We start from the raw sequence: 12,165 nt of genomic DNA on the forward strand, positions 1-12,165 counted from the left end.
TATTAAAACTGTAGGTTCTGTCCTCTCAGTATTATAACAGTAGGTTCTGTCCTCTCACCAAGCTGGGCCTGAGTAGCGTATTATAACAGTAGGTTCTGTCCTCTCAGTATTATACCAGTAGGTTCTGTCCTCTCAGTATTAAAACGGTAGGTTCTGTCCTCTCAGTATTAAAACAGTAGGTTCTGTCCTCTCAGTATTATAACGGTAGGTTCTGTCCTGTCCTCTCAGTATTATAACAGTAGGTTCTGTCCTCTCAGTATTATAACGGTAGGTTCTGTCCTCTCAGTATTATAACGGTAGGTTCTGTCCTGTCCTCTCAGTATTATAACAGTAGGTTCTGTCCTCTCAGTATTATAACAGTAGGTTCTGTCCTCTCAGTATTATAACGGTAGGTTCTGTCCTGTCCTCTCAGTATTATAACAGTAGGTTCTGTCCTCTCAGTATTAAAACAGTAGGTTCTGTCCTCTCAGTATTATAACGGTAGGTTCTGTCCTCTCAGTATTATAACAGTAGGTTCTGTCCTCTCAGTATTATAACAGTAGGTTCTGTCCTCTCACCAAGCTGGGCCTGAGTAGCGTATTATAACAGTAGGTTCTGTCCTCTCAGTATTATAACAGTAGGTTCTGTCCTCTCAGTATTATAACAGTAGGTTCTGTCCTCTCAGTATTATAACAGTAGGTTCTGTCCTCTCAGTATTATAACAGTAGGTTCTGTCCTCTCACCAAGCTGGGCCTGAGTAGTGTATTATAACAGTAGGTTCTGTCCTCTCACCAAGCTGGGCCTGAGTAGCGTCGGCCATCTGGATTAAGGCATTCTCTTTCTTATTGAACAGAATCTTGACCCGATGCACATCACCATACACCCCTAGAGAGAAGGGATATTGAGAAGGGATAGAGGGAGAGAGAAGGAGGGGAGGGATAGAGGGGAGGGATAGAGGGAAGGGATAGAGGGGAGGGATAGAGGGAAGGGATAGAGGGGAGGGATAGAGAGAAGGGATAGAGGGAGAGAGAAGGAGGGGAGGGATAGAGAGAAGGGATAGAGGGGAGGGATAGAGGGGAGGGATAGAGGGAAGGGATAGAGGGGAGGGATAGAGAGAAGGGATAGAGGAAGAGAGAAGGAGGGGAGGGATAGAGAGAAGGGATAGAGGGAAGGGATAGAGGGGAGGGATAGAGGGAAGGGATAGAGGGGAGGGATAGAGGGAAGAGATAGAGAGAAGGGATAGAGGGAGAGAGAAGGAGGGGAGGGATAGAGAGAAGGGATAGAGGGAAGGGATAGAGGGGAGGGATAGAGGGGAGGGATAGAGGGAAGGGATAGAGGGGAGGAATAGAGGGAAGGGATAGAGGGAAGGGATAGAGAGAAGGGATAGAGGGAAGGGATAGAGAGAAGGGATAGAGAGAAGGGATAGAGGGAAGGGATAGAGGGAAGGGATAGAGGGGAGCGATAGAGAGAAGGGATAGAGGGAAGGGATAGAGAGAAGGGATAGAGGGAAGGGATAGAGGGAAGGGATAGAGGGAAGGGATAGAGGGAAGGGATAGAGAGAAGGGATAGAGGGAAGGGATAGAGGGAAGGGATAGAGGGAAGGGATAGAGGGAAGGGATAGAGGGAAGGGATAGAGGGAAGGGATAGAGGGAAGGGATAGAGGGAAGGGATAGAGGGAAGGGATAGAGGGGAGGGATAGAGGGAAGGGATAGAGGGAAGGGATAGAGGGGAGGGATAGAGAGAAGGGATAGAGGGAAGGGATAGGGGGAGGGATAGAGGGGAGGGATAGAGGGGAGGGATAGAGGGGAGGGATAGAGGGGAGGGATAGAGAGAAGGGATAGAGAGAAGGGATAGAGGGGAGGGATAGAGGGGAGGGATAGAGAGAAGGGATAGAGGGAAGGGATAGAGAGAAGGGATAGAGGGGAGGGATAGAGGGAAGGGATAGAGGGAAGGGATAGAGAGAAGGGATAGAGGGAAGGGATAGAGGGAAAGGATAGAGGGAAGGGATAGAGGGAAGGGATAGAGGGAAGGGATAGAGGGAAGGGATAGAGAGAAGGAGGGAAGGGATTGAGAGAAGGGATAGAGGGGAGGGATAGAGGGAAGGGATAGAGGGAAGGGATAGAGGGAAGGGATAGAGGGAAGGGATAGAGGGGAGGGATAGAGGGGAGGGATAGAGGGGAGGGATAGAGAGAAGGGATAGAGGGAAGGGATAGAGGGAAGGGATAGAGGGAAGGGATAGAGAGAAGGGATAGAGGGGAGGGATAGAGGGAAGGGATAGAGGGAAGGGATAGAGGGAAGGGATAGAGGGAAGGGATAGAGGGAAGGGATAGAGGGAAGGGATAGAGGGAAGGGATAGAGAGAAGGGATAGAGGGAAGGGATAGAGAGAAGGGATAGAGGGGAGGGATAGAACGAGAGAGTGGGAGGGACAAGAGGAGAGTGAAGTACATACATTATTTCAATACAATTCAAATGGGGCTTTATTGGCATGAGAAAACAGATGTTTACATTGCCAAAGCAAGATCATTTCCCTTCATTATATAATGCTGAGAGTTACGTGGAGATGGAAGGATAGAGGGGTGGGAGATGGAAGGATAGAGGGGTGTGAGATGGAAGGATAGAGGGGTGTGAGATGGAAGGATAGAGGGGTGTGAGATGGAAGGATAGAGGGGTGTGAGATGGAAGGATAGAGGGGTGTGAGATGGAAGGATAGAGGGGTGTGAGATGGAAGGATAGAGGGGTGTGAGATGGAAGGATAGAGGGGTGTGAGATGGAAGGATAGAGGGGTGTGAGATGGAAGGATAGGGGGGTGTGAGATGGAAGGATAGAGGGGTGTGAGATGGAAGGATAGAGGGGTGTGAGATGGCAAACAGATGTCAGTATGTAAACAGACAGGACAGGAAGTATACTTATCAGCCAATCACAGTTAGCATAAAAGGCACAGTAACCACGGTAACCCCCCACACACACACACACACAGCTATGCAGTGAATAACAACCATTACTAAATGGCCTTACCAAATAGGATGAACAGTCCGTGTGGTGATATGCTCTGCAGGGAGAAGAAAGAGGAAATCAGACAACTGGTCAAGTGAAGGTAATACTGGTGGTATGGTGATACAGAAACCAACCAAGCATGTACCTTCCCTTTCCCTTGCATCATCATCACACACAGCCTAGCCAGCCAGCCAGCCAGCCAGCCAGCCAGCCAGCCCAGCCAGCCAGCAGGGCCCAGCCAGCCAGCCAGCCAGCCAGCCAGCCAGCAGCAGCCCAACCAGCCAGCAGGGCCCAGCCAGCCAGCCAGCCAGCCAGCCAGCCAGCAGCAGCCCAACCAGCCAGCAGGGCCCAGCCAGCCAGCCAGCCAGCCAGCAGCAGCCCAACCAGCCAGCCAGCCAGCCAGCCAGCAGCGCACGGCCAGCCAGCAGGGCCCAGCCAGCCTGCAGGGCCCAGCCAGCCAGCAGGGCCCAGCCAGCCAGCCAGCAGGGCCCAGCCCTAATACTGCTTATCTAGCTGGAGAATCAGATAAGACCTAGCTATTCACTATTACCCGGTCCCAAATCCAACCCTATTACCTATGTAGTGGGCCCTGGTGAAAAGTAGTGCACTGCATAGATAAAAGGGTGGGATTTGGGACACAGCCCAGGTCGTGTCTTGTGACATCAACTGCTGCTGACACAGATAGAGAAAGCAGCTACTAACATGAAACTCTTTAATGAATGCAGCCCAGCAGAGAATCCAGCATGATATTTACCAAGAACCATAGATTCTAACATCAGCTTCTATCTGTTCATACGTCATATCCCTTCTTACCAGGTCAGTAACATTTAGTTCTCTGGAAAGTATGATATTTTATGTTTATTTTTATTTTACCTTTATTTAACCAGGCAAGTCAGTTAAGAACAAATTCTTATTTTCAATGACGGCCTAGGAACAGTGGGTTAACTGGTCTAGGAACAGTGGGTTAACTGGTCTAGGAACAGTGGGTTAACTGCCTGTTCAGGGGGGCAGAACGACAGATTTGTACCTTGTCAGCTCGGGGGTTTGAACTCGCAACCTTCCGGTTACTAGTCCAACACTCTAACCACTAGGCTCTATTTTAGGCGGGTTGATGTGTGGCATGTTCTGAGAGTTTTGTAAGGGGTAGCCTGATCCCAGATCTGTTGGTGCTATCAAGTCAACATTCATTATATTGCCAAATGTTTAGCTTGACATGGAGCAATGGTGTTGGCAAGAGCACAAACAGTAAAGAGGAGTTGAGGGGGTAACAGGTGGCCTGGGGGGGGGTCACTCACATCAGGGTTGAGGTTGGAGACAAGGAGAACGGTGTGACCTGCGATGGGGGCCATGCCGTGTAGGGTCATCCGTCCCGAGACTGAGCCGGGCATGGCGAGGGGTCCCAGAGCGCCGGTCATCGTGTGCATGGACAGACCTGGGGGCACGCACGATAGCAGGTCAAAGGGCGGGCCTACTAGAGGAGGGAGGAGGGCCCAGGGTCAGTATGAGGAGGAGGAGAGACAGTAGGAGAGGGGAGGGGAGGGGAGAAGAGACTTTAGGAGAGGGGAGGGGAGGAGAGACAGTAGGAGAGGTGAGGGTTGGGAGGGGAGGTGAGGGGGTGGGGGGGGGGAGGTGAGACGGTAGGAGAGGTGAGGGGGAGGAGAGACGGTAGGAGAGGTAAGGAGAGGTGAGGGGGGAGGGGAGGTGAGACTGTAGGAGAGGGGAGGAGAGGTGAGGGGGAGGGGAGGTGAGACGGTAGGAGAGGTGAGGGGGAGGGGAGGTGAGACGGTAGGAGAGGTGAGGAGAGGTGAGGGGGAGGGGAGGTGAGGGGGTGGGGAGGGGAGGTGAGACGGTAGGAGAGGTAAGGAGAGGTGAGGGGGAGGGGAGGTGAGGGGGTGGGGAGGGGAGGTGAGACGGTAGGAGAGGTGAGGGGGAGGAGAGACGGTAGGAGAGGTAAGGAGAGGTGAGGGGGAGGGGAGGTGAGACTGTAGGAGAGGGGAGGAGAGGTGAGGGGGAGGGGAGGTGAGACTGTAGGAGTGGGGAGGAGAGGTGAGGGGGGAGGAGAGACGGTAGGAGAGGTGAGGAGAGGTGAGGGGGAGGGGAGGTGAGACGGTAGGAGAGGTGAGGGGGAGGGGAGGAGAGACTGTAGGAGAGGTGAGGAGAGGTGAGGGGGGAGGAGAGACGGTAGGAGAGGTAAGGTGAGGGGGAGGGGGAGGGTGAGGGGGAGGGGAGGAGACTGTAGGAGAGGTGAGGAGAGGTGAGGGGGAGGGGAGAGGTGAGGGGGAGGGGAGGAGAGACTGTAGGAGAGGTGAGGGGGGAGGAGAGACTGTAGGAGAGGTGAGGAGAGGTGAGGGGGGAGGAGAGACGGTAGGAGAGGTAAGGTGAGGGGGAGGGGAGAGGTGAGGGGGAGGGGAGGAGAGACTGTAGGAGAGGTGAGGAGAGGTGAGGGGGAGGGGAGAGGTGAGGGGGAGGGGAGGAGAGACTGTAGGAGAGGTGAGGAGAGGTGAGGGGGAGGGGAGGAGAGACGGTAGGAGAGGTAAGGAGAGGTGAGGGGGGAGGGGAGGAGAGGAGAGGTGAGGGGGAGGGGAGGTGAGACGGTAGGAGAGGTGAGGAGAGGTGAGGGGGAGGGGAGGAGAGGTGAGGGGGAGGGGAGGTGAGACGGTAGGAGAGGTAAGGAGAGGTGAGGGGGAGGGGAGGTGAGACGGTAGGAGAGGTGAGGGGTGAGGGGAGGAGAGACTGTAGTAGAGGGGAGGAGAGGTGAGGGGGAGGGGAGGTGAGACTGTAGGAGAGGGGAGGAGAGGTGAGGGGGGAGGGGAGGTGAGACTGTAGGAGAGGGGAGGAGAGGTGAGGGGGAGGGGAGGTGAGACTGTAGGAGAGGGAGGAGAGGTGAGGGGGGGGGAGGTGAGACTGTAGGAGAGGGGAGGAGAGGTGAGGGGGAGGGGAGGTGAGACTGTAGGAGAGGGGAGGAGAGGTGAGGGGGAGGGGAGGTAAGACTGTAGGAGAGGTGAGGGGGAGGAGAGACTGTAGGAGAGGTAAGGAGAGGAGAGGGGGAGGGGAGGAGAGACTGTAGGAGAGGGAGGAGAGGTGAGGGGGAGGGGAGAGGTGAGGGGGAGGGAGGAGAGACTGTAGGAGAGGTGAGGGGGGGGAGGAGAGACTGTAGGAGAGGTGAGGAGAGGTGAGGGGGGAGGAGAGACGGTAGGAGAGGTAAGGTGAGGGGGGAGGGGAGAGGTGAGGGGGAGGGGAGGAGAGACTGTAGGAGAGGTGAGGGAGGTGAGGGGGAGGGAGAGGTGAGGGGGAGGGGAGGAGAGACTGTAGGAGAGGTGAGGAGAGGTGAGGGGGGAGGGGAGGAGAGACGGTAGGAGAGGTAAGGAGAGGTGAGGGGGAGGGGAGGAGAGGAGAGGTGAGGGGGAGGGGAGGTGAGACGGTAGGAGAGGTGAGGAGAGGTGAGGGGGGGGGAGGAGAGGTGAGGGGGAGGGGGAGGTGAGACGGTAGGAGAGGTAAGGAGAGGTGAGGGGGAGGGGAGGTGAGACGGTAGGAGAGGGGTGAGGGGTGAGGGGAGGAGAGACTGTAGTAGAGGGGAGGAGAGGTGAGGGGGAGGGGAGGTGAGACTGTAGGAGAGGGGAGGAGAGGTGAGGGGGAGGGGAGGTGAGACTGTAGGAGAGGGGAGGAGAGGTGAGGGGGAGGGGAGGTGAGACTGTAGGAGAGGGGAGGAGAGGTGAGGGGGAGGGAGGGTGAGACTGTAGGAGAGGGGAGGAGAGGTGAGGGGGAGGGGAGGTGAGACTGTAGGAGAGGGGAGGAGAGGTGAGGGGGAGGGGAGGTAAGACTGTAGGAGAGGTGAGGGGGAGGAGAGACTGTAGGAGAGGTAAGGAGAGGAGAGGGGGGGGAGGAGAGACTGTAGGAGAGGGGAGGTGGGGGGGAGGAGAGACGGTAGGAGAGGTGAGGAGAGGTGAGGGGGAGGGGAGGAGAGACTGTAGGAGAGGTGAGGAGAGGTGAGGGGGAGGAGAGACGGTAGGAGAGATAAGGAGAGGTGAGGGGGAGGGGAGGAGAGACTGTAGGAGAGGGGAGGGGGAGGAGAGACGGTAGGAGAGATAAGGAGAGGTGAGGGGGGAGGGGAGGAGAGACTGTAGAAGAGGGGAGGTGAGGTGAGGGGGGAGGAGAGACGGTAGGAGAGGTAAGGAGAGGTGAGGGGGAGGGGAGGAGAGACTGTAGGAGAGGGGAGGGGGGAGGAGAGACGGTAGGAGAGATAAGGAGAGGTGAGGGGGGGGGAGGAGAGACTGTAGGAGAGGGGAGGGGGAGGAGAGACGGTAGGAGAGATAAGGAGAGGTGAGGGGGAGGGGAGGAGAGACTGTAGGAGAGGGGAGGTGAGGTGAGGGGGAGGAGAGACGGTAGGAGAGGTGAGGGGGAGGAGAGACTGTAGGAGAGGTAAGGAGAGGTGAGGGGGAGGAGAGACGGTAGGAGAGATAAGGAGAGGTGAGGGGGAGGGGAGGAGAGACTGTAGGAGAGGGGAGGTGAGGTGAGGGGGAGGAGAGACGGTAGGAGAGGTGAGGGGGAGGAGAGACTGTAGGAGAGGTAAGGAGAGGAGAGACGGTAGGTGAGGTGAGGGGGGGGAGGAGAGACGGTAGGAAAGGTAAGGAGAGGAGAGACGGTAGGTGAGGTAAGGAGAGGAGAGACGGTAGGAGAGGTGAGGGGGGATGGGAGGAGAGGTGATGGGGGAGGAGAGACGGTAGGAGAGGTAAGGGGGAGGAGAGACGGTAGGTGAGGTAAGGAGAGGTGAGGGGGATGGGAGGAGAGGTGAGGGGGAGGAGAGACGGTAGGAGAGGTGAGGGGGATGGGAGGAGAGGTGATGGGGGAGGAGAGACGGTAGGAGAGGTAAGGGGGAGGAGAGACGGTAGGTGAGGTAAGGAGAGGAGAGACGGTAGGAGAGGTGAGGGGGGATGGGAGGAGAGGTGATGGGGGAGGAGAGACGGTAGGAGAGGTAAGGGGGAGGAGAGACGGTAGGTGAGGTAAGGAGAGGTGAGGGGGATGGGAGGAGAGGTGAGGGGGAGGAGAGACGGTAGGAGAGGTGAGGGGGATGGGAGGAGAGGTGATGGGGGAGGAGAGACGGTAGGAGAGGTAAGGGGGAGGAGAGACGGTAGGTGAGGTAAGGAGAGGTGAGGGGGATGGGAGGAGAGGTGAGGGGGAGGAGAGACGGTAGGAGAGGTAAGGAGAGGTGAGGGGGATGGGAGGAGAGGTGAGGGGGAGGAGAGACGGTAGGAGAGGTGAGGGGGAGGAGAGACGGTAGGAGAGGTAAGGAGAGGTGAGGGGGATGGGAGGAGAGGTGAGGGGGAGGAGAGACGGTAGGAGAGGTGAGGGGGAGGAGAGACGGTAGGTGAGGTGAGGGGGAGGAGAGACGGTAGGAGAGGTAAGGAGAGGTGAGGGGGATGGGAGGAGAGGTGAGGGGGAGGGGAGGTGAGGGGGAGGGGAGGAGAGGTGAGGGGGAGGGGAGGATTCACAGTAGGAGAGGTGAGGGTTGGGAGGGGAGGTGAGGGGAGGTGAGACGGTAGGAGAGGTGAGAGAGGTGAGGGGGAGGGGAGGTGAGACTGTAGGAGAGGGGAGGAGAGGTGAGGGGGGGGAGGGGAGGAGAGGTGAGGGGGAGGGGAGGAGAGACTGTAGGAGAGGTAAGGAGAGGTGAGGGGGAGGAGAGACGGTAGGAGAGGTAAGGAGAGGTGAGGGGGAGGAGAGACGGTAGGAGAAGGGAGGTGAGGTGAGGGGGAGGGGAGGATGACTGTAGGAGAAGTCAAGGAGAGGTGAGGGGGAGGAGAGACGGTAGGAGAGGTAAGGAGAGGTGAGGGGGGAGGGGAGGAGAGACTGTAGGAGAGGGGAGGTGAGGTGAGGGGGGTGTCCCAAATGGCACCCTATTCACTATATAGTACATTAGGGACGCAGGCGGAGAGTGGGAGAAAGATGATGATGATGATGATGATGATGATGGTTGAGATTATGTACTTATAAAAATAGAAACACTAGAACATGATTCCCTAATCAAGTCAATGGGACTGCCGCGGTCTGAGGATGACTCCCCAGTCAAGTCAATGGGGCTGCCGCGGTCTGAGGATGACTCCCCAGTCAAGTCAATGGGACTGGTGGTCTGAGGATGACTCCCCAGTCAAGTCAATGGGACTGCCGCGGTCTGAGGATGACTCCCCAGTCAAGTCAATGGGGCTGCCGCGGTCTGGGATGATTCCCCAGTCAAGTCAATGGGGCTGCCGCGGTCTGAGGATGATTCCCCAGTCAAGTCAATGGGGCTGGTGGTCTGAGGATGATTCCCCAGTCAAGTCAATGGGGCTGCCGTGGTCTGAGGATGATTCCCCAGTCAAGTCAATGGGACTGGTGGTCTGAGGATGATTCCCCAGTCAAGTCAATGGGACTGCCGCGGTCTGAGGATGACTCCCCAGTCAAGTCAATGGGGCTGCCGTGGTCTGAGGATGATTCCCCAGTCAAGTCAATGGGGCTGCCGCGGTCTGAGGATGATTCCCCAGTCAAGTCAATGGGGCTGGTGGTCTGAGGATGATTCCCTAATCAAGTCAATGGGGCTGGTGGTCTGAGGATGACTCCCCAGTCAAGTCAATGGGGCTGCCGTGGTCTGAGGATGACTCCCCAGTCAAGTCAATGGGACTGCCGCGGTCTGAGGATGATTCCCCAGTCAAGTCAATGGGGCTGCCGCGGTCTGAGGATGACTCCCCAGTCAAGTCAATGGGACTGCCGCGGTCTGAGGATGACTCCCCAGTCAAGTCAATGGGACTGCCGCGGTCTGAGGATGACTCCCCAGTCAAGTCAATGGGACTGCCGCGGTCTGAGGATGACTCCCCAGTCAAGTCAATGGGACTGGCGGGGTCTGAGGATGACTCCCCAGTCAAGTCAATGGGGCTGGTGGTCTGAGGATGACTCCCCAGTCAAGTCAATGGGGCTGGTGGTCTGAGGATGACTCCCCAGTCAAGTCAATGGGGCTGGTGGTCTGAGGATGATTCCCCAGTCAAGTCAATGGGACTGCCGGGGCAGGTCTAGGATGACTCCCCAGTCAAGTCAATGGGACTGGGGCAGGAGGAGGATGACTCCCCAGTCAAGTCAATGGGACTGCCGGGGCTGAGGATGACTCCTACCAGTCAAGTCAATGGGGCTGGAGGAGGTCTGGGGATGATTCCCCAGTCAAGTCAATGGGATGGGGCAGGAAGAGGATGACTCCCCAGTCAAGTCAATGGGACTGGGGCAGGAGGAGGATGACTCCCAGTCAAGTCAATGGGGTATGGTGGTCTGGAGGATGATTCCCCAGTCAAGTCAATGGGGCTGCCTATATAGGGGTATGGGATGATTCCCCAGGAAGTCAATGGGGCTGCCTATCTATATAGCGGTCTGGGGATGATTCCTCAGTCAAGTCAATGGGGGTGGGGCAGAAAGAGGGGATGATTCCCCAGTCAAGTCAATGGGGTATGGGGCTGGGGATGATTCCCCAGTCAAGTCAATGGGGCTGGGGTCTGAGGATGATTCCCCAGTCAAGTCAATGGGGCTGGGGCGGAGGAGGATGATTCCCCAGTCAAGTCAATGGGGCAGGCCGAGGTCTGGGGATGATTCCCCAGTCAAGTCAATGGGGCTGGGGCAGGAGGATGATTCCCCAGTCAAGTCAATGGGGTATGGGGTCTGGGGATGATTCCCCAGTCAAGGGGGTCAATGGGGCTGAGGGTCTGAGGATGATTCCCCAGTCAAGTCAATGGGGCTGGGGCTGGAGGAGGATGACTCCCAGTCAAGTCAATGGGGCTGGTGGTCTGAGGATGATTCCCCAGTCAAGTCAAGGGGGTATGGGGCTGGAGGAGGATGATTCCCCAGTCAAGTCAATGGGGCTGGTGGTCTGAGGATGATTCCCCAGTCAAGTCAATGGGGCTGGTGGTCTGAGGATGATTCCCCAGTCAAGTCAATGGGGCTGCCGTTGTCTGAGGGGCTAACAATGTTCTAGTGATTGTATTGTCTATGATAGTACCTACCTATATAGGGGGTATGGGGCTGGAGGAGGGTGGTACCTATCTATATAGGGGGTATGGGGCAGGAGGAGGGTGATACCTATCTATATAGGGGTTATGGGGCAGGAGGAGGGTGATAGTGGGGTGATACCTATAGGGGATATGGGGCAGGAGGAGGGTGATACCTACCTATATAGGGGATATGGGGCTGGAGGAGGGTGATAGTGGGGTGGTACCTACCTATATAGGGGGTATGGGGCAGGAGGAGGGTGGTACCTACCTATATAGGGGGTATGGGGCAGGAAGAGGGTGGTACCTACCTATATAGGGGGTATGGGGCAGGAGGAGGGTGGTACCTATCTATATAGGGGGTGTGGGGCAGGAGGAGGGTGATAGTGGGGTGGTACCTACCTATATAGGGGGTATGGGGCAGGAGGAGGGTGATACCTATCTATATAGGGGGTATGGGGCAGGAGGAGGGTGATACCTACCTATATAGGGGATATGGGGCAGGAGGAGGGTGATACCTGGGGTGGGGCAGGAGGAGGGTGACCTACCTATATAGGGGGATATGGGGCAGGAGGAGGGTGGTACCTATCTATATAGGGGGTATGGGGCAGGAGGAGGGTGATAGTGGGGTGGTACCTACCTATATAGGGGGTATGGGGCAGGAGGAGGGTGGTACCTATCTATATAGGGGGTATGGGGCAGGAGGAGGGTGGTACCTACCTATATAGGGGTTATGGGGCAGGAGGAGGGTGATAGTGGGATGGTACCTACCTGCTTGGGGGAACCCGATCGCGGGGCCAAAACCTGCTGCCCCAGCATAAGGCGAAGAGATGATACCTGGAGCACCTGGAAACACAAATCAATCAATCAATCAATCAGTCAATCAATCAATCAATCAATCAATTCAATTAAATGTATAAAATATAAAGCCCTTTTTACCTCAGTGCTTAACTTTCCTAAGATCCCAAAAAGCCAGACAAAGCAGCATTGTTGGGAAAAGTATCCAATAGTCATACTTGAGAAAAAGTAAAGATACCTTAATAGAAAATTAATCAAGTAAAAGTGAAAGTCAACCAGTAAAACACTACTTGAGTAAAAGTCTAAAAGTATTTGGTTTTAAATATACTGAAGTATCAAAAGTCAAAAATATAAATAATTTCTAATTCCTTATATTAAGCTAACCAGATGGCACCA

The 12,165-nt window shown here is 56.0% G+C and overlaps 1 protein-coding gene across 3 annotated transcripts in view; it reads right to left on the reverse strand.

Moving 5' to 3' along the window:
• LOC123999476 (polypyrimidine tract-binding protein 3-like) overlaps positions 1–12,165 on the reverse strand; it is a 141,152-nt gene that overhangs the window by 16,788 nt on the left and 112,199 nt on the right. For 2 of the 3 annotated variants that reach the window (XM_046305316.1, XM_046305315.1), the window contains exons 8-11: positions 11,743–11,817; positions 4,270–4,445; positions 2,996–3,029; positions 772–864 (exon numbers count right to left, since the gene is read on the reverse strand). In XM_046305316.1, the coding sequence (XP_046161272.1) occupies positions 772–864; positions 2,996–3,029; positions 4,270–4,445; positions 11,743–11,817 (378 nt within the window). The remainder of the gene's footprint in view (positions 1–771; positions 865–2,995; positions 3,030–4,269; positions 4,446–11,742; positions 11,818–12,165) is intronic. The other variant, XM_046305317.1, reaches the window with a different exon arrangement.

This window comes from Oncorhynchus gorbuscha, linkage group LG16 (assembly GCF_021184085.1).
Source record: "Oncorhynchus gorbuscha isolate QuinsamMale2020 ecotype Even-year linkage group LG16, OgorEven_v1.0, whole genome shotgun sequence".
Lineage (NCBI taxonomy): Eukaryota > Metazoa > Chordata > Actinopteri > Salmoniformes > Salmonidae > Oncorhynchus > Oncorhynchus gorbuscha.